Source organism: Condylostylus longicornis, unplaced genomic scaffold (genome assembly GCF_029603195.1).
Source record: "Condylostylus longicornis isolate FDR11 unplaced genomic scaffold, ASM2960319v2 ptg000044l, whole genome shotgun sequence".
NCBI classification, from domain to species: Eukaryota; Metazoa; Arthropoda; class Insecta; order Diptera; family Dolichopodidae; genus Condylostylus; species Condylostylus longicornis.
In genome coordinates this window covers 4,358,476-4,384,431 of record NW_026578013.1, presented here as the reverse complement: position 1 = coordinate 4,384,431, position 25,956 = coordinate 4,358,476, and the positions used below count along the sequence as shown (strand labels likewise).

The following is a 25,956-nucleotide window of genomic DNA, read 5'->3' as shown; positions in this document are numbered from 1 at the left end:
TAATATAGAAATTTTTATAAACGATAAAATCAATAAGTGAGGATAGAGTTGTCCTTGCCAACATTGTGATCCCAGTGGAAACGTTTGATTTATAATGATCACTAAAAAGAGTTTCTCGGTTTTGTTTCGGATTAATATTTTCCACTTCGAAGAAGTCCTTGACCCATGTGTTACAATTTTTTTTTTTTTAAATTTCGTTATTGCATAGCCAAAATATTTTTTTCGAATTTTTATTGAAGATTTTAAAGTTTATTAACACCATTCTTTTTATTCAAAAATCATTCTAAACACACTAATGTAAAAAATTTTCATTACAATATTTTGGTACAAAACTCAATTTTTTGGAAATTATTTCCATATTTTAAGGTCATTTACATGAAAATTTTCCAAAATTATAGCATCTCTTTAGTTCCTTTAGGTTAAACAATTCGACTCATTATCGTTAGTCTTTAATAACGAAATCTTTATTCTTTTCATACGTTTAAAGTTTCATGGTCCTTTACATGTAAAAATCTTAATTTTCTTTTGTTTTTCACTCTTACATTTTTTTTCACACAGAATTTTTTTTTTTGTTTTGTTAATTTGATTAAAATTTTATTTTTCAAAATTTCTTTCCTCACTTTCTGATTTTATTATTTTTTTATTTTGATTCCAAATTCGTTATTATTTTCAAGTCTTGTATCTCACTTTATGTTTCATGCCTCATTTGAAGTGATGACCGTGATGGCACAAAAATTTTATTTTAAATGACAAATGTAATTTTTTTCTCTTATTCCTCTTATTTTTCTTATTTTCTGTTTTTCCAATTCGTTTCGCAAGAGCTGTTCTTTTGGAAATGAGGAAATTGAAAACAGAAATAGTAATAAGAAGGTGTGAAAGAGAGAAAATAGAAGGAAGAAAAAAAAACATTATTAGTTTTTCATATCTGTTAAGTTTTTGGGACAGTTGTTCCTTTTCAAATTTCATAAAAAGTTCGAAATTTATTATCCTCATCATATCCAGATCAGATTTCTTTTTTGGATAAAAATTATAAAAAAAAAACTTGTCACAATTATGTAGTTTCCAACCTATCTAACTATACTTATATGGTATAACTATTTTTATGTAAAAATTCGAGATCCAAAGACCAAATTGTGTAAGAATTCAATTTTATTGGAAAGTTTGCATGAAAAGAGACTAAGGATTTATAAAGAAAATGAGCTCGAATGGTAACTGGCTAAAAGTTCAAGGAAAAAGCGCTCTCTTTATAGTTTCGAATATTATTGAATTTTATTGAATTTTTTTTTTTCAAGGACTGCACTATGAGAATTTTATTTGTAAAACATTTCAGATTGAAGAAATAACAATGACATTAAAGATTCCTTTGCCACTATAAAGATTACCTTTCAGTCATAAAATTCAAAAGGATTGTGTGTAACTAAGGTGACAAACATTGAATTTATAATGAATCACGCCGCAGATTTCAAAAATTTCAATATTTGTAATATTTACAAATACTCTGTAGTTGTTTTCTTGGGGCCTTTTGTCATTTAATTAGAGTATACCAACATTTTGGTTATATTTCGGTTCATACCTTAATCCGATTTGTTTGGAGAGATTCATAGTTAATTTACAGTCAATTATCTTAGTTTAATTTAAAAACAGAAGCTTTGCTTGTAATTATAAAAGTGAATTTAAACAAATGGTCTTGATAGACATGGTATTGATCTTGGACGATGTGGTGGTCTACATCTAGCTGACTCTCGATCAGGTTCAGCTACTGTATTTGAACGGTTAACTTTTGACAATTCAAATACAATGTCAACAGTATTTTAATGGTTAATACTGCCTTAATTAAAAAACTGTATGCAGGCTTTAAACAACTGCTTTGATACTACAGCAAATAACTTGGAATCAGTGATCCTTTTATTATGTTAAACAAGATAACTGATACCTAACTAATATGTAAATTGGCAATGAATTGTGACAAGAAAAATACGTTTTCGAAACCTTATTCAGAATTTATTCATTATTTTAAAACGTGCTGAGGGAAGTCTAATATTGCTACTCAAATTTTGTTTTAGGAATATTCCATAATTCTAAAAAACTTTCAATAAAAAAAGAAAAAAGTTAGATCCTAAATTTAATTAAATTGAAATTTGTTAAGTTTAATAGACACACCCAAACCAAGTTTTTTTAAAACTAATTTTTGAATTTTTAGTAGCCACTATCTTAGTAAGGCTTCAATTCCCAAAAATTCACAATTTGCATCAATTTATTTTATTACTTAAGTTCACTTAAGTCGTCTTATTATCATAAAAATATAGAATTTTGTCTGGAAACTTTAAAATAATTAGTTTCAATTACATGAGAAATTTCGCACGAGAAATTTTTTTAATGTCAACTTTTTGACAAGAATACCGAGTAATATTTGTTAAAAATATTCATAAGTTCAAATAAATTCAATTGAATTTCATTTATTTTCACAATTTAAAACGAAACCTTATTGAATACGTCGGGAGCCAAGGTAACAGTTATCAACAAACATTGAGTAAGGTAGAAAAAGATGATATTTTCAAAATGAATCAATGTAACTATTCAATATTTTCCGAATTGCAGTGAAATTCAAAATTGCTGTTGTTGCTCAAGAAGCAATATTATTTGTCATATTCGTTATTCAATGCCATCTACCTTCATTGTTGGGTTAGTCATTGTCAATTAATTTTTAACTTTACAATTTGAATTACAATAGACTTTCCTTGAAATATTTTTAAATAATGCACATTCTAAGCAAATTTTGAAAAGTGAATGAAAAGCCCCAGAAAAATTAATTTTCACAATGAAATTTTTAAGCGTTTTTGGAGTTTTGTGATACTTGCTACATGTTTTGCTGTACCTATTCCAAATACTGTTACTGAACCTGATACAGAATCCTTTGGACGTAGACCAAGGTCTCCACATTGTTCAAAACCAACACCACGTCAATCAAAACCAGTTGAAACTATCGCATACAGGATTATTAGAATGAATTTAAAAATACAGATGAAGTTAAAGAAAAAATGCATATTGAGATTTTTTTAATATTAATAAAGGTGTAAACCATAAGATTTGGGAAGGAATAACTACGATTTTACGTTTTTCTTGAAGGGGAGTCAAAGTTTGCAGTTTTGCTTGGAGGGGAGTCAAAGTGTATACAGCTAAGTAGGATTTTCCCAGAGTTGCTTTGGACGAGATCAATCAGTAAAATATCATCTTCATAAATTGGTTCGGTATGACACTCTTCTTTGTAGATTTTCTCGGCAGGATAAAAAGACAATCATACACATTTAGCGCAACTGTTCTGCCATCATAAGGAGGCGCACATGGCTCGAGCGGGGCTTCCTTAATATCATCTTCAATATTAAGGCTTACTCATTGAGCTCAATGAGTATTCATATCTCCAAGTATTTTCTTGAAACCGGGGTAATATAAGTGAGACAAGGTAGCGTGCCACATGTTTCTTCAAAACTTTACAATTAAAAAGTAACAGTAAACCAATATTAAAGTTTTAAATTTGCATTACACATTTCTCACATCATTATTATATCACATATAGTACGATATTGGTAAACATAAGTTGCACATGAGGGATACAAAGTGCATAGTTAAACAAAGTCTATATTATGTGTCTTGATAATCGTTGAGGTCGTTAACCAGTTATATTGTTCTACATAATTATTCATTTGATAACTTTCTCTTCTATGTTTTTGTTCTCTTCTCAACTTTTAAAGCTATAAACGCGTTATCACAAAGTTACTTCCGAATATTTTTTATTTAACCGGCAAATAAGTGTGTAATTCTTCGAAACACAAATAAAATTCACAAATTTTGCAAATTTTTTTTTTTGAGTAAAAAAACATTTTATTCTAAAGCTTAATTTTTCCCAGGAAGATTTTATTATTCTGTACATATTGTTTTATTAAAATAGTCTTGTTTTTGTAAATCTTTATTTGCATTCTTAAAAGCATAGCTTAAAATGATAAATAAAGTTGCTTTATTGACAAAGTGGAATTATAATTCACTATAAAAGCGTGTTGTGATTTCTTTTCACAATTCAGTTTATTTTCAAAAGTCGTTCATTTTTCCTTAAAACACGAATTTTGAATATTAAGAAGAGAAACCAATATGAAATTTTCAAGTATATTTGGAATTTTGATGGTACTTGCTATCGCATTTGCCTTTGCTATACCAAATGCAAATGCTGAGCCAATAAAGAGAAAACCAAGACCACCACATCGTCCAAGGCCAAGACCAAGACCGGTACCAAGACCAATTCCTCGACCTGGCAAATAATGAAAGCTATGAAAGAATTTTGTAAGCTGTGGACCAATAAAATTTCAAAGAAATTAAAATGGTTTTGTAACTATCGAAAATAATTAATTTAAAATTAAATAAAAGTAATTCATTTTCAGTTTAGTTATTAGAATTATAAATGATTAAACATTTCGAAATCAGTAAGTTTAAGAATCCAAAACAGCATTTGAACCAATCTTCAATTTAGTAAAATTGGAGAAGTTTTTTATTGTTTTTATACTCTAAATAAGTAAATAAATAAAAATTAATCTGATTTGACCAGTAGTCTGTCCAAAAACAACATTGAAAAAATTTACTAGAATTGTTTACATTGGATCGTAATAGAGTGGTATTTACTATGGTTTCCACGTTGATTGTTAATTTTTATTTGCTATGGTGCACTTGATTAAGTAGAAGCACATTTACTATTTATTTTAATTTTGACCGTAATTTGTAAATTTCAATGTAAATATTTTTGTTAACCCTGAACTTAACCCTGAACTTAACCCTACTAACCCTGAACTTAACTTAAGAAAGTTTGTATTAGAACAATAAAAGTTGTTGAATTTTTTAAAATATTCTTAAAACATGTAAAGTGTTAGTAAGGCAGAGCTTAAAGAACGTAAACTTACGCAAATTTCGAAAGTTTACGTTATGGTACTGCTTTTCTTGTAAAAACATAAAAAGTGTTCAGTTCATGTATATTTAAGTTGACACCAAGCGAATGAATTTCTTTCGCGTATTTTAACTATTTAATTTAGTTGAGGCATGCATTCTTATGAAAATTATTAGCATGAAAGAATCGAAAATACCTGGTAACACCCCCTTGAATGTTGTTATAGAGAAATATTAAAAAATTATAGAATGTTTACAATGAAAAATTGATTATTTTTACACAGTTTCCGAGAAATTTCTTATGAAGCAAATTTTTATTCAAAACCTTAAAAAATCTTCGTCTAGACACAACCCAAAAATTAGATGCCTTATGTTGATTTCGAGCTATAAATAGAATTTTTACTAGTACAATTTTTAAAAATAAAAACCAAATAAAAAAAACTTAATTTTCTAAGATAAGGCTAAGATGCCAATTATGCGTCGTCTGACAGTATTATTAAAAGTAAGAAGCTTTTCAGCGATACAAAACTAAAAGTATTGCTTAAGATGACCAAGTGGCAGTTTCTTACAACTTAATTATAAATATAAGAATGTATAAATTATATTATAAAACACAAACAAATTAATTCTTATTAATTACAATAAATTAATAAATAGTTTCCTAACTGCAATGACAAGCACGTTCGTATATATCTTGTATTTCAAATTCTTCAGCAAGTTTGGTATCTGCTATACAAAAGCTAACATTTGTAACAACACAAACCGGTTTCATTCCATCAAAATAAATTTTACGCCAGAAATTTATATTTCGTGACGTGAGAAATCTTAGAAATTCATCGAGGCAAGCACACTGCCATGGGTTTGCTTCAATTGCAACTTTTACAAGTTTCGGCCAACTATTATTAGTTATAGGTATGTAGGTAATTTTATTATGATCAAACAAAAATTCAGTTAATTGTGACAAATTTTCAATAAATACTGATGTCAATTCTTCAATGTGATTATGTCCAATATGTAGTTTTTTCAATTTTTTTAGTTTTAAACCCAAGTCTGAATCAATTCTTGTTAATTCATTTTGATGAAGTTTTAAATATTCTAAATTCGTTAAGGGTGAAAATATTTCAATATTTAAATTCGGTAAGTTATTGGTCGATATATTTAGAGTTCTTAAATTCAATAAGGACTCTCCGAATATAAGTGTTTCCAAAGAGTTTAAATTATTTGCAGCTATATCAAGTATTTCCAAATTTTGTAATGATGCAAATGTAAAATTTTGTATTGTTTCGATATCATTTTCTCCTAAAGAAAGACGCCTTAAATTATCTAAACCATCAAAAGTTGAACTACGTAGTTTACCAATTGAATTTTTCGATAAATCTAGTTTTCTCAAATTTTGTAATCCATTAAATGCTCCAGATTCAATATTTTCAATATTATTATTACTTAAATCCACAATATTTATTTTGGATTTATGTAGCCCTTTAAAAATATCAGTTCCTATTTTATGTAATTGATTAGATGATAAATCAAGAAATTTAAGCCGATTTAAATTTTTAAAAGTTTCCTCTTCAATTTCATTTAATTGATTATCAACAAGAAATATTGATTCGAGTTGAGGCATCTCGATAAACGTATCTGAAGTTAATTTAGTTAAGAGATTTTCATTGATGCTTAATAATTTCAGTTTTGGCACTTGACCGAAATCGATTTCCGTCAAAAGATTCAAATCCAAATTTAATATAAGTAAATTTCGTAAAGAGCTAAAGGTTCCTCTTTGAATACTTTTCAGATTATTCTGAGAAAAATCAATTTCCTTAATATTTTTTAGATTTTTTAAATTTGTTGATGTTAAATTGTTTAGAGTATTGTGAGAAAAATTTAAAACTTCAACTGAATTTCTTTCAGTAAACCATTCAGATTTCAAGTCATTTAATTTTCCATGTGAGATATTTAGAAATTTCAATGAATTCATGTTTCTAAATGCACCACTTTCTATATATAAATGTCCTATTTGAGAAAGATCAAAATATTCTATTGTCTGCAATATATTCGGCGGTGATCCAGCTAAAATATTAATAAAGTAAAAACTGTATAAGTACAAAAGTAAACAACAAAATTTATTTGCTTACTTACCGGCAACTTGTATTATTTTTTTGTGATTATTAATGATTGCGATATTAGACCAATTATCTCTTAATAAATTTGATAATTCATTGACAGATTCAATTTCATAACATTCCATTAATCGCATTTTATTACTATTCGTTATCAGTTTACATTCTTGTTCGAGATTAGTTTTACTTTTACTATGACACATAAACAAACCGATGTTTACTAGAAACAAGAAAATTTTTTCAAAAGTATTGCTAATCATTATCACTTCTAAATTCTAAAAAAATAGAAGACTTTCTTGTTCGACAGCTTCACTTTGACTAAAATCTTAAACTGCTCACTGAACAGAAAGAAGATAGTGAATTATAACATAAAAAGTTTGGGAGTGCAAAAATTCTCTCTGATTTGCGATTTATTTTTATTATTTTGTCATTTATATGCTTACGTACGTTTAAGTAATGATATTCCAAATATTTTTGCAAGATCAATACAGATAGTTTTACGAAAGGTAGTTTTAAAAGCTTGTTTGCTTTTAGAGACTTTTTGATACTAAAATAATTTTTTTGCTCTTCTCTCTAAGTGAAATTTACGTGATTTTAAGTATGAAAGACAAGATCCTGACTAAGTGATGCTTTGTTTAAATTGGCGTCAATCAAAGTAGTCGCTTACTATACCAATGGAGTTCTATATTGTGTTAGGATTAACATTAACTTACTTTGAATCAAGAACCTCTAAAAAAATTCCAAAAACTTTATATTAAAGTTCAGACCATTTTTGACAACTTAACGTAGAAATAACTTTTGAGGAAAAATCTGCCAAAGCTGGTACATAACTGCTTGAAAATATTTTTCTTTCTTCCATATTTTAATTTTATTTAACAAGAATTTATTTTACTCACAAACTTCAGTTCCGTTTTCGTTTTGTATGTCATAATTAATCGCTTTATTATTTCATATTAAATTTCTACATAAAAAGCTGCTATAAAAAGCTTTTTTCATAAACTGTTATACTTTTGAAAAATACTACGGTCAGACGAATAAACTTTGAAAATTTAAATTGGGTTTCATTTTCATTGTTACAGAACTTTTACGCAAAGCTTTTAAAAAGTAATTTGAAAAAGCTTTAAAGGTTGAATACAATAAAATATTAAATTTATGGTAATTTGTAAAAGTTAGAATTACGATAAACGGATTCAAAGAATATTTAAAATTTAAAATAGTAAAATGTTTGGTTTTTACTGTAGACTCTTGATGCAACAGAAATTTTGCAAACCTTTTAAATTAAAAATCATTCAAAAAATAGCAAAAATTGGCTGATGCAATGGTTCAAAAAAATTTTTTTTTTTGTTTCTTAAGATGTACTATAATCTGGAAGTAATTTATATCGTTGTTTATTAATGCATACATTTAACATACACCAGTATATATACACGTCTCATGCTAATGACATTTTACTACATTAGAAAACTGCCGCATTAAATGTCTAATTTGAGTTCAAAACAGCACAAGAGCCAATTTTACGCAGTAAAATGTCAAAATTTATATGAAATGAACATATTTTAAATGGGATTGCCTAGAATCAAGCGAAATTACTGCTTCGAATTTCACCGACGTCGTTCAAATAGCCTAAATTCTTGTTTTCAAGGAAAAATGCTTTTTGTTTTCATGCACAATACTGTTCAATTGATTTCGCCGTTCCGCTTTTTCTCTTAAATAACAGCGGGAATCATTGGTCCTTGTTACTCTTGGTCTTTAAAAGGTTATCGTATTTTTGATAGATTTTTAACTTAGTACTTAGTAAGCGAATAATACATTTTCAAATTCTTTTAATAGAGAATAAAGTTCTGCCATTTTTTAAACTTTTTCAATTTGTAAGAGATATATAGGTTATGTAAGCCCTAACTAGAAACTACCAAAGATAATTCTGAACTTGCAGAAACACTACAGTAGTTAATTTTTCAGTGTACATTTACTCCGAAATAATTCTAAGTTTCTTTACGTTAGGCTCAAAAATTTTCACTCCATATACCGAACAAAGTTCTCCTTCGTCAAATTTCAGTCAAATTTTCGCCTAATAATTTAAAATTGCAATGAAACAAGGTTAATTTAGGTTATCTTTTCAGTTTTTTCTTTATTTTTTGTAATTTTTTGCATTTTTATAGGTTTTACTTTCAGTTTTTTTTTCATTCCTTTTTTTTTTTGTTAATAATGATTTTTGTTTTTTTTTTTATATATAAATAAATTATTTTTATTGATTTTTATTATTTTATTGTATATGTGTATATAAATATATTTATGTATATATAGTTGTATAATTCTATTTAATTATTAATTTTTTATTATTATATTTTTAATTTATTATAGCAAGGAGCAGAGAATCAATGAGTTTTTTTTGCTTAGATCTTAAATTCTTTTTATTTTTTGTTAATCCTTACAGGATAACATAATAGCTTTGTTTTTGTAGTATGTGTTTTACATAAAATGTATTTTGTTTTTATTTTAATTTTTTGTTTTTAGTTTATAAATAGTACAATATATCTAAATATTTGTGAGTTTCATGTTTAATGCATTACTATCTAGCTATATTCAGTAACAAAGAGTTTTTATCAAAAGTATAATTTTGATTTATGAATAATAATTTAGAGGAATAATATTTTTTAAGAGGAAAAATTTCATTAAAATAATAATAGGAGAAAAAATTATTTAATTAAATTAAAATAGAAATGAGAATAAATTAAATTTGTTTCTGATATTTTAAGTTAAAATTATTTTTTTTTAAATATTTCGAAATTTTTTCTGCAAATCTCCTTCAACCCGTTTCAGTTTTTTAACAATTCATCTACTGACTTCAATGAAATATTGAAAATTGAATAAGTGTTTAAAATAATACCTAAGAAATCGATATTTTTACTGTTTGACCTATGTAGTCTCCAGAATATAGAATCAGTTTTCAATATTTTTTATTAGTTTATTAAAAGGTTTTTGCTTTCACATTGTACTTTTGATAAGACGATTGAAAAGGGCTAAAAAAGTTAAATTCGTTCCGGAACTTCTCAAAATGATACTCCATTTAATTGAAAATATTATGAGATTAAAGTATAAAATTAAAATTCATAAGGAATATGATAGAGATTTTAAAGAACTGAAATTAATAAAAACATTAATGCCCCCCTCAAAAAATGATGATAATTAAAAAATTATTTAAAAAATGGTTTGTATTATGTTTAATGGGAAAGTATTTTTTCGTCAAAGAATTAAAATGAGATTAGATTTTATAATGTGAATTTCAGATAGATATGTAATCCTCATGGCATAATTATAGAAATGTCAATTTTAATTTAATATTAAGTATATTTATTTGAATATTTAATTATTATTTTGAACCAGCAAAATTGTCTAAGTTACTATAATTAAATTACTAAATAGCAAAGTTAAGAATAGCAATCTCAAATTATTCAAAGGTATAATGAAACGCTACAAGCTCTTTAAATGGTTATAAGGACGGAATTAAATGCAGCAATAATCATTGTTATAATATTATATAAGCAGATATAATAATTATTATTATACGAGTACAACACCGAAATTCACAAACGACTAATTTTGTCTAAGAGAATTTTGTATACCATATAAGATATAAGGTGAGAGATTTTTAAGGTATACAATAAAGCATTTAGTTAATACAGTTTGCTATATTTTAATGGATAGCTACCAAAGTATTAAATATTCCTTGATCAAACCAGAATACAATTAATAGGTTATTAATCCATATTAGAGAGTTGAAATGTAGCAAAATTGGAAAATGATAATCCAGAGCCATAAATTATAATTATATATTGGGCTCTAGATGTGAACAAAATTCTATAATATTATACAAATTATGTTTTTATCTAATATTTTTTGTTCTTTTTAAACAATTGTAGGTTTCGAATTCCAAAATTCAATAAAGTATCGGAATATTTTTTTAACAGTTTTCCCTTCCTTTTAAAAATTTCTCTTTCTCATTATAGGCTGAATTAATATACACTCTAAACTAAATCAATCAAAATAATCCGAAATAATTGTGATTGTTTTCACACATAGTCCAACTTATTAGTAGTAAGTTCCAACTTAGTACTAAATTTCTCCTTTGTTCGACAATAGAAAACTGCACGTGCTGCCAAAATATGTTTGATAATTCGGTACTTCTTTTACGGTTTATTTTAAATTAAGGATTTTTAAGATGTTATACACGCAAAAACACTCAGTTTTGTTTTTACTGTTGTTTGATATTACTGTTACTCGTAATAATGAAATATTTAATTTTGTGTTTTCATTTTTGAAACATTAAAAAATTAGTTTTTGCAGCAGGGTCTTTTTGTTTTTTAAGTTATTATTAAGTTCTAAGTTAGATGCGAAACTATGTTTACGATGTTTACATGAGCCCCGATACACAGTTCCTAAAAATATTAAGGGCTTCTTGGTTTATTAATAACTTGTATATAAAAAAAAATAAAACAAGAGACAACAAAATTTTTCAAAACAAAAAAAAAATACTTTTAAAGAAAAAAAACAATAATTTTTTTTTTATTTTATATTTTATGACGTAATATGTTTAATTATGCATTTTTATTATATTATTTTTATTGTTTTTTTTTCTATTTTAAATTTTTGTATTTTAAAAAGGAACAAAATATTTTTTATAAATTAATTAATTTTTTTTTATAATTTCAATAATATTATTAATAAAATTAAATTTAAAAAAAAATGCTATTTATCTTAAATTTAAACAGGATATACACATACATTTTATTGTATACATTATAGCTAATGTATTAAAAAAAAAATTAAAAAAAAAATATTTAATAAAATAAAATTAAATTAAAAATTATTTTTCATAATTTTATTGTGCTACTATTTTAAGCCTCAATATTAGGCTTTCGAATTGTTTATTTATTTTTTTTTTGTTCATATTTTTTAAATATTTTTTTTTATACAAAAAACAAATATTTTTTTTTTTTAATTCTATATAGTTTAAATTGTATAAATAGGTAAATAATGTAAAAAAAAACAAAAATATTCATAATTAAATACAAAATAAATTTTAATAAAAATTTTCTTTAAATTGTAATTAAAAAAATTAACATTAATAATTAAAATATTTGTTTTATTTTTATTTAATTTTTGAGACAATTGCGATTTTATTGATATTTTTGAACAATATTCTAAATTACAGAAAAAAATTAACAAAATATTTGTTTGTATTTAGAAATCATGTATGTATTAATAAAAATTAAAAAAATAAATTAAATTATAACTGTTATACTTTAAAAAAAAATAATTAAATTAAATTAAAAAATTTTAATAAAAATTAAATTTGATTATTTTTTCTCATTAATTTTTCCAAATTATTTCTTATATTTTTCTTTTTAATAATTTAAAATTAATTATATAAATTATTTAATTATTTAATTTTTATATTTCCATTCTATCAATCAGTCCCTATTTTTAGCCTACCTATTATACTTTTAATTAATTATTCTTAGAATATTTTTTTTGTTATATTATTCTTTAATAATAATTATTAAATAGTTTTCTTCAGTTTCTGTTCATATATAGAATATTGCCATAGCGTTTCAATCATTTTTCTACAATATATTGTGTTTATGTATATATATATATATTTTTTTTTGAAATTTTGTTCTTTTATAAATAAATATATATTATGTAATGTGTATTTAATATAATTTATATATAGTTATATGACGTGTATTTGTATAACAATATCTTAGATATTTTTTTTTTGTTTTATATTATTCAGACTATTGTTGTAACTGATCCATTATTACTAGTAGTTTTATTTGTATTTGTTTTAGTTACAATTACATCAAAGCAATTATTATTATTATTATTATTATTATTATTAGTATTATTATTATTATTAATAAAATTATATTTAAGATTATTTAATTTTGAATTTCTTGCATTTCCATTATATTGATTATCTGAATTGAATTTCATTATACCATTACTATTACTGCTATTCTTATTTATTTTCATATTAATATCAATTTCATTATTATTAAAATTTCCACCATTTTGTAATAAATTTTTATTTAAAATTGTTGCATTATTACAATCAATTTGTATATTATTATTTATTGAATTTGATAGCATATTCGTTGAGTGTTGTTGTTGTTGTTTCTGCTGTTGTTGTTGCATTTGTGTTTGCTGTTGTTTTTGATATATTGATTGATTTTGTTCACATCTACCATTTTCTATACCACCGTTGTTACCATTTAATAAATAATTTTCTTTAATTTTGCCATTTTCTTCATTTTGATAACGTTTTGTGGAATCAATCATTTTATTATTTAATAAATTCTTTTTATTATTTTTATCAATTTGTGAAGAAATAATTGTTGTTGTTGTTTTTAAAATTGTTGGTGGTATTATAGGAGAATTATTTTTATCAATATTATTATTGCTATTATCATTATTTTTATCATTAATAATATTTTTAATATTATTATTATTGCTATTTATATAATTTATTGTTGAAATTGGTTCACCAATTAATGTTGTTTTAACTGGTTTATATATTAATTTCTCCCATGGTATTGATGCTCGTCTATAACTATTATTATTATGATTATTATTATTAATATTATTATTATTATTACCATTGATAATTGAATGATTATTATTATTATTATTATTATTATTTGTTGATGGTAACATTGTTGAATGATTATTTGATAAATTAGTAAATGTTGTTGATATAACTGTATGACGTCTTGATGTTGGATGATGATTATTATTTGAATTAAAAAAATTTATACCAGTAACAGATGGTGATATAATTTCAGTTGTAGTTGTTGTTGTTGATGATCCCGAATTTGGAATATTAATCGTATAACTTGTATATTCTGGTTTACTTCTAAAAAAACAAATAAAAAAAAATTTAAATATTAAAATTATGAAATAAAATATTATAATAAGGTTTTATTAATATTAATGGTACAAGCAAAAGCTTTTAATACTAAATAATTGGAATATAATACGAAAAATATACATGCAAAAAATTATTAATTTTAATACATTATTTTTATTTTTTTTTTTTTGAAGCAATTAAATAATAATTTATTGTAAGCCTCATGTAAACGCATTTTATGAAAATTTAATGTATTTCAAAAAAAAATTTTAATTAATATTCAAATTAATTATATAAAATATAATTATATATAAACATCAAAACTAAAATAATATAAAAATATTCATTTTGTAATAATATAAGAATTTACCTCATAATTCTTTATTTGGAAGCATGCAAAAGGTAGAATTATATTAAAAGTTACGTTATGAAATAGTGAGTATTTTTTTTTTATAATATTCTAATTATAATTATGTAGGCAATTTAACTACTATTTTTAATTTTATAATTAACATATTTTTAACTGCTTTTTGAAAATAACATAAAAAACCTTTAAATCTGCGTTTAATAATTGGCTTGTTATAGAATCTACATAATTTTTTCTGGTTTTATTAAAAAATTTCCTTATACAAAATTTTCAAATATTATAGGAATTTTGATTTTAATTAGGTACAATGAGACTGAAACATTATTATTTCTACTTCAATATTATATGGACTTCAATTTTGTTATTTGCATAAATAAGGCAATTACTGTAAAGATCTTTTGAAACAAATAATTTACAGAAAGTAGAATTTGTCACGCAATTATGAAATAAAAAATCTAGGAAAATACTTATAATTTTAAAAACTAATTGATATTTCGGGAAAACATCCATAAATATTGGACAAAAACAGTGTGATGACAAATTAAAAGTCCAATTTTAAAAAAATTTTTTGAATTAAATTTTTAATTTTATAAAATCAAAAATTTTACATAATTTTATGATTCTATTTAGGCTCTCGTTAAATTAATAATTAAAATAAACTTAATATTGTTAAAGAATTTTTTAGGCGTTAATAAATTTATTTAGAAATAGAAGTTTCACGCTCTAATTATGTAAACAAGTCTATTAAATATATATTATATAATTATTAAGGATAAAATCTTAAAGAAATTTAATGTACAATAAATAATTATTTCAAAAATATTTATATTATAAATTAGGCTTTCTTTTTTTTTTTCTATAGAAATAAAATAAAAATACATTTTATACAAAATTGAATATAATTATGCCAATTTGCAAAAACTGTTAAAAATTTTAATGGGGGTTTTTTGTGTCCTTGTATTTATTATAATTTTAGAGTTCTATTATAATTGTGATTTTGTTAATTTCAAAATCAAAAATAATATATATTTTGCATTCCCTTATGCTCAATTCAAATTCCCTCACAAAAATCTAATTGGTCGAAATAAAAAATTTCCGAATTCAAGAATTACAGAAGAACAAATTTTCGAATCCATTCCCAAAAATATTTCTAACATACTATGTACCATGTAAGATCAAGCAATTTTTATCAAAGTGAAAATCAAAATTGCTTACAAGTTTTGATTAATCAATTTGCCTTAGTTACTTAACATAAAAAATTCCAAAATTGATCAATTGTAGAAAAGATTCGAATGGTATAACACTATCACATTTTATGGAAATGCTGGCATATAGATGTACTAAATTGAATTTTTAAAATCTTAATTTAATACTAATGAAGCAAAGCTTTTTAATCAGTAATTGCATATTGCCATATATTCATAATTGTTATAGGTTTCTTTAATCATATTATTTTTAATATTATCACATCACACAAGATTACAATTAAAATTAAAACTTGTTTTTTTTTTTTTTAATTTATTAAATAATTTATACAAAAAAATATATTAGGTCGAAATTTTCTTTATACATTTAACTTGTATAAATATAATTTTAATTTATTAATAATAAACATTAAAATATAAATTTAATTTTAATATTTCGTTTTCAAAATCTAATTAATTAAAAATTTTATTAAATTTTAAAGGCACGAATTATAATTTGCATCATTAACCCATGAATATGTTATGTGTATTATACAAATTATGTTAATGGCACACAATAAAATAACTGCCAATATTAAATCACATAACAGTACCTGATCAAATTGAAGTCTACATATTTTCGATACATCAACAATTTCGATTATTTTTTTTTTGTTTTATTCGATTTAATTATATGTTTTTAATTTTTGTTTTATATTTGTAATTTTGAATTTATTTAAATAATTAATTCATTAGTACAAATTGCGATTACAATCAATTAAAATAAAAGAAAATTAAATTAAATGTTAATTAAAAGTGTTAATAATTAAAAATTTTTATTAATTATTTTTATTAAATACAAGATGAAAGAAGTAATTTACATACATACATACAATAATATTAATAACCAAATACCCATACATGAAAATCCACATTTTTTTTTTATATTTAAATAATTTAATTTTTCATTTTTGATTTTTTATTTTTGATTTTTTAATTGCAATCATGAAAAGAGCAGCATGAAAAGAATTTAAGAAAAGAAAAGAAAGAAAATTTGTTTGAATTAGATTAAGAAAAAAAATTATAAATTTATTTTTCATTTTTATTAAAAATTACATTAATTATAATTTATTAATTAAAACTATAAATAAAACAAAAATAATGTAGGTAAATGTGGTGTTTTAGAAATTTCTTTAAGTTTATACATGCAATCCCACACAAAGTAACTGTAGTAGATCAGCCGAATAACTGAATACGATAAATTGATTGTTTTGCTTCCATGATAATTAATTTTAATAATGATAAGTTACTACTTATGTAGTAATAGATACTTATATAGTAATATTAAGCTACTACATTATTAAAATTATTTTCATCCATATACGAATATATTTGAAAAATTGCATATATTTAGGATGAGCAATACATATTTAAAAATAAAACAAAAAAAAATTAAGCATTGACGTAATGCTCAAATTTAAGAGCTAATTGTGTGAATTAAGAAAGGAAATTATATTTTTTGATGGTTTGGCATCTTCTGCTAGCTTCCTACATTTATAGAAATTTGGAAAAGCTAGCAGTTTCGGAAATATCAGGTGCTAAAAATGCAAATTTTACGAATTTCCAGAGGCGATAACTTGAAAGGTCATGGAGGTAGAAAAAAATTTTCTTCCAACAAAATGAACTACTTAATTAGTATCTAAAAGTTGCTAAAATTCCTAACTCCTAAAATTTGCGGTCTAAAAGAAAAACTATATTAATAATTAGGAAAAAACGGATTTTAAATAACGGTGCATTTAAATAGGCACTTTGTTTTTCTAAAGTTTAAATATGGTATGCCATGGTAGAACAAGCCAGTCTTTATTTTGTTGCGTTTGCAAAATTTGAAAAATGCTTATGGTTTTGCTGCAATAAATAGTTGAAAAATGGAAGCTTTAGGGTTTTAGGGGAGAGCTAGGAGAAAATTTTCTTCTACGGAAATAAATTTCTAGTAAAGATTTATGCACATAAGAAATTTCAGTTTTCTATCTTCAGGGTTGTAGAAGTTTTGTACACATGTCCACGGACAGACGTCCGTCGTATAGAGTGAAACTAATAAGCACTTTTTTTCAAACATTTTTTTGAGAAAGTGTTAAAAATCAAAGTAATATAAAATTAAAAAATTTTAATTGCAAGAATTCTACTAAATACAATGTCTCTACTAAATTCAAATTAATTTTTACGGTATACCTACGAGTATGTAAAATTTATAGAAAGTTTTGTTCCTACTAGATAACTATGTTGTCAAAGCCGGGTGAGAAAGATATTTGGAATTCAACCCAATATTGTTACTCACAATAGACGTCTTTATATTCATTTATTTTAGTTGAACTAAAGAATTTTCATAGAATTAAATTAAAATTTTAATATTGAATATTAATATCATATAAGTATTCAAAAAATTCACTGAATATTTTAAAATTTCAACTCCTTTACATTTTAGAATACTTCCAATATATGCATGTTACTCAAATTCATAATTCAGTTAAAGTCACTGAACGATTCTATTACAAATAAAGTTTTCAGTTACTTTTCGGTGGAACCCATGTAATTCACTAACTATAAAAAATCTAAAACAATAATTCGTGTAAGTTACAAAACATAAAAACGGGAATATTAATAAAAAAAAAAAAAAATTTTCATTATGTTAGACGTAATCCAGCGCATATTAAATACAACATTAATATTTTTATTAATAATTTAATTAGCTCTGTGAAATAAAATGTTGATACTAAAAACTAACGTATATGATGATTTTTATTGAAAAGAACATTACTTTCACACAATTTTTCAAAGTTTTTATTACTTATTTTAAATAAATGACGTATGAAGAAGATATTAAAATTTTTTTATTTTCCCATGATGAAATCGTGTGATTTTGCAATGATTTTCAATCCTATAGCGCATATTCGCGGATTTTCTATTTTAAAAATTTTCTCACTGTATTTATTGTTAGCAAATTTATTTAAAGTCAAATAAAATGCAATTTAAATACATAATTAAAAATATATTTAATTCAATAATTGTCTTGTGAACTGCTATATCGGAGTTTTCTCGCGATTTGTTTTAGTTGTTACCAGGGTAATGTTTAACATGTCAAAATTGTTTCATGAACTAACAGATAATAATTGAGAAAGAAATAGTAAAATATTGTAAGCTTAAAGTTTTTTGAACTCAAAAATTCTAATGAAAAGTTACAAGCTAACGTAAATAAAATTAAATTTGTTTAAAATAGTTGAACTCGAAATATTTTAAGGTTATTAAAATTGATTTGAATGTAATTATAATTTTTATCAAAAGCAAATATTAAACGGGCTGACTGAATATCAAACACATTTCTTGTCGGCGACAATAATTATTGTGAGAATTCGTTTGCCTGCCAATCACACGTTCAAAAAATTATTTTTAAAAAATTTCGTGTGAATCGGAAATGCTTGACCGTAAATGGTAATGAAATTTGTTTTAAAATAGCAAAGAAACAACACTTACTTAATGGCTACGTACCTAACAAATATTTCACAGTAGCTAACTTATAAAATAATATTTACATTAAATCAAAAATTAATAAAATATTTGCAATATTTTTAAAATAATCTTCCTTGTATAAAATTAAATAAACTAAATATATTATTATAATAATACGGATTCGAATCAAAACGATTATTAATAATTAAATATCTCAAAGCTAAATTAATTCGATTTAATGAATTTAATATGAAAAAATTATTTCGATCACTTAATATAGACAAATTAATAAAATTTCTGCATTGATTTCGATTTAAATGAAAATTATTAGCGTTACTAATTATATACTCTTTATAATTATTTAATTTTATTTTAATAATATTACATTTCTCTGCAATAAAATTGTAAAGAAAATTAATTATATTTAAGAAAAAATCATAATAATTGAAATTAATAATATGTTTTAAAGCATAACAGCTATTATTACTGTTGCAGAGGTAATTATTATTATTTTTATTATTACAATCATTGCTATTATTACAATTATTACTGTTATTATGTACGATAGTGTTAGAGTTTGTAACATGATCTGTTAAAATAATATTACAGCTGGTATAATTTTGTAATGATTGCAATTTTTGAAAATTGTTTTGCATTATACGATAAAAAATATTTGGTAATGAATTTTTTACGATATTTCTTGAAAAATTATTAGAATTATTATTAATAAAATTTTGATATTTTAAATTGTAATTATAAATGTCATTCATTTTGAACCTTATTGTTTTTAATCGAAGAACGTTATTTAAAATGCCGGTTAGTTGTATAATTACATAGAAGATAAATTAAAATTGGTGGGTATATAAAAATTAAAATAAAAATAAATGGAAAGAAAAGAAAGAAAAAAAAAGAAATTATTTTTGTAAATAAGAAATTTTTTTTTGTATAACTAAAAAAAAATTTTTTTTGATTTTAAATAGAAAAAGGAAATTAAGTTCTAAATAAAAATGTAACAAAATTTTATACCTGCTTAGACCCTCCTGACCTATTGATAATGGACGAACCTGAAATTTATTAAAAAAAAATTTTTTTTGTATAATTATAAATAATTTTTTTTTTATTAATATTGAGATATTTTTGATCACTAATTTTGAATTACAGTTAAGACCGCACGATGAGAAGGTAAAATAAGGTACTAGGAAGCTTTGATATAAGCAAATTTAGAAAACATGTTGGTTGTAAAATTACTTCACATTAGCACAATGATCATATTTCCGGTCATTTGTGTAAAAGGTTCCCGTTTCACATGATAAGTATTTGAACCAAATTCTAAGTCTCTGAATTTTTCCGTTTTCAAACGAGATGGGAGAAACTGCCGCATATGAAAAGATTGATTTAGATACAGATTTCCGGACAAAAATTCATGTAGGTATTTTATCGGTTTAGAAATTATTTCTTCTTTTGGAGCACGCTTATAAATCGGTACAATAATTAAACATAGGATTATAGATTATAGATTGTTAACTATTGTGGCGCCCCCTCCATGGGTGCGAAGCGCGATCCTACAACACCCGTTCGATTTATACCGCCCTCGTACTCGGGCAACTTGTGTATAAATTTTTCCAGAGCTCCCACCGTCCCCTCTCCGATTTCTTTCTTAGTTCCCAATGAATAGTATGTGGTCCGATGCCGTAGAAGGGCTTCGGCTCTAGGAGAGATGTATTAGCTAAACATAGCATCAAAATTCGATCAAGTACCATAAAAAACAGTATTTATTTATTTTAAAGATTTTAAAACCAATTTATTAATTTTATGAATATGTATGTTAATATTATTAAAGATTACTGTCTTATACTTACTCTTTCTGTTTGTGTTGCTGTATTAACAACTTCTTTTTCTAAAGCTGAAGCATTTAAGGAAGGATTTGCAAATGATTCACGTGATTTTTCACTTTCATTTTCTAATTTTTCAATTAAATTCTTTTGAAAACGTATTGTTCTTTCACGATCATCAACTTGACTCTAAAGTAATTTTTTTTTTTTAATTTTTTGTGGAAGAAAGAAAAAACAAAAATTTTTTTTTTATTTAAAAAAATTTTTTTAATTTTAAAATATTTTATTAAATTAAATAATGGAGAATATTGTGTTATGTATGAGTAATAATTTTAAGTTAGAAACAGAATGGCATCCTATAAAGTCAACATTCTGTCAATAACTATTTTCTCAATATAATAATCTTCAAATTATAATATCAATTAAAATTTAATTCCAATTTCATATTCAATTAATGCAATTCTACAATATTATGTTATAAAAAATAATAATTTTAATTTATAATTGTTTTTGTTAATTGAATTTTTAAATTGAGAAAAATTTTAATCGATATCTTTTAAAATTTTTAATAAAACATCAACAATTCATAGGATTACAAACCTAAGATTATAGAACACTATTGTATATGTTTTTAAGAATTACAATGTAAAGGAAAAAAGCTATATAAAGGCTAAAACTTTTTATATTTAACTACAAAAAAAAAAGAATTATAAAACGTACAAAATTGGGAAAAAAAAATAAAGAAATTGTTGTAAACACCAATGGCAGCAAGTTTATAAACTCAATTGCCGAATTCTAATATTTGTAATTTAGATTATTTTTTGGTCGTACTAGATGACATCTGCAGTTTGAACACTTAAATTGAACAGCATTTATACACTAATTATACAGAGCGCAGTCTATATCTTGTTTACTTGACTTAATTTTTTCATTGAAATTGAAGATTTTCATCGGTTTCTCTAAAAATGCATCTCTTATTGTAAAAATAGGAGAACTTAAAAGCTCTACATACTATTTGATGCTTATGCTTTTAAAGTTTGATAATTGTTACTAACAATAGCAAAAATATTAATAACGTTTTTTGTATACTTCCATAAATTTGTATGGAATTTTAAGTTCCTATAAGTAATCATAATTATTTATGATTGAATTCTCAACATTTTTTTGAAAAATTTTAATAGTCGCAATCGAATATTATTTTTCTCGTGCAAGCAGTATGATGGGCCCCAAGGCAAGTTTCTACATATGCGGCACCTATAATTAACAGAAAAGAAAATCTTCAGGCTTCCCGTTGCAGTTTTACCTCATCAAACAGCCTTCGTTTTTCTTTCTTCAGAAAATTAATTAAATAGAATTTAATTCTTAATGTAGAACTATGGGTCAATATCAAAAAATTAATAAAATTATTTAAATAAACTTCACATTCTTTTCAATTTATACAGTCAAATTACCAAAAATTTTTTAAAATTTTTCAAAAATTTACAACAATTTCTTTAACTATATTTCATACTTTACTAAATCTAACTATATGTATGTATGTATGTATTTTTAACTAAAATGTTAAAATTAATAAATTGAAATTTTCTTCCATTCAAGAATTTGTAAATTATTTTATGATTTATATTAAGTGTTTATTTAATATAATAATGTAAAAATATCTGAAACAAGTAAAAAGTAGTTAAAAAAATAAAGTTCGTGTTTATATTTGGCATATTGTGTATTTATTAAATTCATAATAAAATGAAGATCATGTAGAGTTTTGTGTAAAAAATATGTAATTAGAGTAAAAATTGAAAAAAGAGAATATTTTTTTTAAAAAAATATTTAAATAAGCCATAGACAAAGATATTATAATTTAATATAATAATTTATTAGCGTTGTATCTACAACACAGTCATTGAATATTTAATAATATTGGTTATGGTATATTAGATACACTCACTACAACTATGTATGTTAATATATTATAATTTACAAATATTATTACATATTAATAGTCTAATTTACACAATATCAGTCATGCAGGTTTAGTAAAAAAAAAATCAAAAACATTAATTCAAAGAGGCTAGACAAAAAAAAAACTGTTTAAGGTATACAGAAATTAATTAAAAAAAAAATAAAAAAAAAAATAATTAAAATTAAAAATTATTGTTTTCTTTACTTATAGATACGTTCTATTTTTTTAGTTTTTAAAATCCAATCTTGAAATAAATAAAATAAAGAACATTAAAAAAATTTATTAAAGCTTTTCTTGTTTTTTTTTTTTTGAATTTTTAAAATGGAATGTCCTGAAAATTCAGAATTATTTTAACTTACTTCGAAATTTTACCATAATCGGCTTTTTTTTTCTTAAAAATAAGTTTGAATTTATTCAAAATTTATAACATATTATTAAATTAATTATGATTATTAATTGAATTTATATTAAATTTTTCTTTATACACCTATAAAATCGTTCAAATGAGGAGTTTATCGCAGCAAAGGGAATTTTGGGAAATTTTATTTTTATTACGCTGACAATACCAAATATGCTATGATTTTTATTTAACCCTCAAAAGGATATATTTTTGAAACAAAAACAGAAAACATGTGCCTAACATTAGGGATGTGGGAACACTAACTACTGGTTATTTCAATACTCGTTATTTCGAGGATCCGAAGTAACAGGTTTCTTATAGATCGAGAATACTTGTCACTCAACACTCGCACATAATCTTTTATATTGTCACATCCTGTACCTATTAATTAGTATTTTTTTTTAAATAGTTAATGGGAAAATCAGAATTTGACAGCTGATTCGTATTAGAATTGATTCATGTGTTGTTGTTATTGTATAGGTAAGGTTATTTAATTATTATTTTAAGTAAATTATAATATTGTATGTATGTATAAGAGAATTTACAAATTTTTCTTTACATTTAAATATTGTCTATTATTAATGGATGTAAATGCAAGTGTAAAATTAAATCATTTAGTTGAAATAGCGTTAATATTATAATCATGATTCAAAAAACGCATTACTAGATTTTGATAAAGAATTTCAATTTGCTCTTATTAAAGAAGTTCTGATATCTTGGTAGCCACATCGACTTAATTCAAAAAACTTAATCCCCGATCCTGTAATAGAAGCTAAAAAAATGGAACACAACAAATGGCACAATGTTTTAGAACCCCATTTTTTTTGGAGAAAGTCGAACGGCTTTACTTTTCAATTATTTTTTTTGGTCTTTACGGGAATCCAGGAATACGTTTTTTAAATCTTTTTAAATCGTGTCTGTCCGACTTATGGTTTTCAAGATACAATGCTTCATTACAGAGCCTTAAAAAAATTTTTGAGAGTACCAAGTAAAAAGTAACGGGTATTGATTAGTGAAATAACGAGTATTAATGAATACTGCAAAGTAACTGGATTGCACACCCCTACCTAGCAGGTATATTATGAAAAATAAAACATTTTCGCTGAATATAAAGCTAGAATATAAACATTACACTTAATATTGTCGTAAATTTTTCGGAACTGTATAGAAAGAAGCAAAATCAGCATAACTAATTTATGAAGAGAATAAATTGAAGAGAATAGTTGTTACAGAAACTAAATCCTTTACATCAATTCATTTAAATCCTAATAATCAATTAGAGAATTCTCTAGTGTTATTTTCAACCACTTCTATTTTTGAATTAGTTACTAATGATATTTGAATAAAATTTCTATTTAAAATGAAATTAAGTATACTTTTTGATATTTTTATTATTGACTATAAATTTTGGATGAAGATTTGATGAACTTAAAAACTAATTGTATTTTATGGTATATTTAAAAAAAATTATGCTATAATTACATCAGCTTTAAATCTGACATAATCGTCAAACTGACAAGCTACAAATATTTTAAGTATGTAGTAGTACAAAATACTTATACGGTTACTTAACATTGTATACCATTTTTTGTTTTCTATTTAAAGTTTTATAAACATTATTGTTATTAAAAATTCTCATTTCCTGTATATACTTTTATTAATTTCAATTATAAAAATTAATACAATAATAACAACTTCTTTGTACACCTATATAACCCTCTTATATCAAAATAGCTCGTGCTATTAATAACTTTATGAACAAATTAAATGAAAAAAATATTTTCAATTTAAACCACAAGTTGGTGTTGTGTATAAAAGTTGTAAGAAAAATAGCTTTAAAAGAAAAAAAATCTGATGTGGTCAGCACATAACCGACCGCATTGTGTATTTTCTAGTTAAATGAAAGTGTTACAGAATATTATAAAAATGTCTGTTAAATACTTCTTTCCAATTTTTAGGACATTAGTAAGCTTATAGTTAACATACTTAGAAAAATGTAAAATTGGCTCTTAGTAGAGTTTCGCTTTGTGCTACTCGAATTCCCTGAAATGCTCGCCAGTTAGTTTCGGTAACAACCAGAACTCAAATATCAAATTTCAAGAAATTCCATCAATTTGTTCTGTGGATATGGTGAAAAATGTAAAATCGGCCCGCAAATCAGTTCTCGAGCCCTGATCTTTCCAAAAAATTTATATGTTCATTGTTTTAATACGAGGAGTTCATATATTAAATTTCAATGAAATCGGTTGATTATTTCTCTTTATATACACAAAAGTGTATGTTTGGCCCGTAGTAAACGTCTAGTTGCCGATGCCTGATCTTTCCAAAAAACTTACATGTTCTTTGTTTTAATACGGGGAATTCTTATATTAAATTTCAATGAAATCGGTTGATTATTTCTCTTTTTATACACAAAAATGTATATTTGGCCCGTAGTAAACGCCCAGTTGCTGATGCCTGATTTCTTCCAAAAGTTAGGAATTTTTGCGTATGATAGAGCAAAGCTTATATATAAAATTTCAAGTAAATCGGTTGAATATTTTCTTCAAAATGTTCAAAAATGTAAAACAGGCCCGCTAAAAAGTGCAGTTCTCGAGGCCTGATATATACCAAAAGTTGATCGATCCGTGCCATGGTGGAAACAAACTTACATATAAAATTTCATCAAAATCGGTTCAGCCGAACTTGAGATACACGCGTGCACACACAGACCGACAGACCGACAGACCGACAGACCGACAGACGGACAGACCGACAGACCG

General features: G+C 23.9%; 2 protein-coding genes across 11 annotated transcripts in view; both read right to left on the bottom strand.

The window, feature by feature from the left end:
• Window positions 1-1,673: 1,673 nt before the first annotated feature.
• Window positions 1,674-7,243, bottom strand: LOC129610388 (insulin-like growth factor-binding protein complex acid labile subunit). Its single transcript, XM_055522954.1, has 4 exons — window positions 7,060-7,243; window positions 5,906-6,990; window positions 4,181-4,337; window positions 1,674-1,777 (listed from the first exon to the last, which is right to left on the bottom strand). Exons 1-4 carry the CDS (start codon window positions 7,241-7,243, stop codon window positions 1,674-1,676), a joined length of 1,530 nt encoding a protein of 509 aa, XP_055378929.1.
• Window positions 7,244-12,056: 4,813 nt separating this feature from the next.
• LOC129610437 (uncharacterized protein DDB_G0283357) overlaps window positions 12,057-25,956 on the bottom strand; it is a 165,039-nt gene continuing 151,139 nt past the window's right edge. For 4 of the 10 annotated variants that reach the window (XM_055523007.1, XM_055523008.1, XM_055523010.1 and 1 more), the window contains 3 exons: window positions 20,865-21,026; window positions 20,032-20,069; window positions 12,057-13,956 (listed from right to left, as the gene is read on the bottom strand). In XM_055523007.1, the coding sequence (XP_055378982.1) occupies window positions 12,834-13,956; window positions 20,032-20,069; window positions 20,865-21,026 (1,323 nt within the window). In that variant the 3' untranslated portion in view covers window positions 12,057-12,833. Of the gene's footprint in view, window positions 13,957-16,115; window positions 16,132-20,031; window positions 20,070-20,864; window positions 21,027-25,956 lie in introns of all 10 variants that reach the window. The other 6 variants (XM_055523013.1, XM_055523015.1, XM_055523014.1 and 3 more) reach the window with 4 other exon arrangements.

What these genes read in the sequence shown, in the direction of transcription:
- LOC129610388 (XM_055522954.1), bottom strand. Translation starts at nt 7,243, where the DNA reads ATGTGTCATAGTAAAAGTAAAACTAATCTCGAACAAGAATGTAAACTG. An exon ending in AAAAATAATACAAGTTGCCG is followed by an intron (nt 6,991 to 7,059) that starts GTAAGTAAGCAA and finishes TTAATATTTTAG; the next exon opens with CTGGATCACCGCCGAATATA. An exon ending in AAAGGCAAATGCGATAGCAA is followed by an intron (nt 1,778 to 4,180) that starts GTACCATCAAAA and finishes AATTGTCAAAAG; the next exon opens with TTAACCGTTCAAATACAGTA.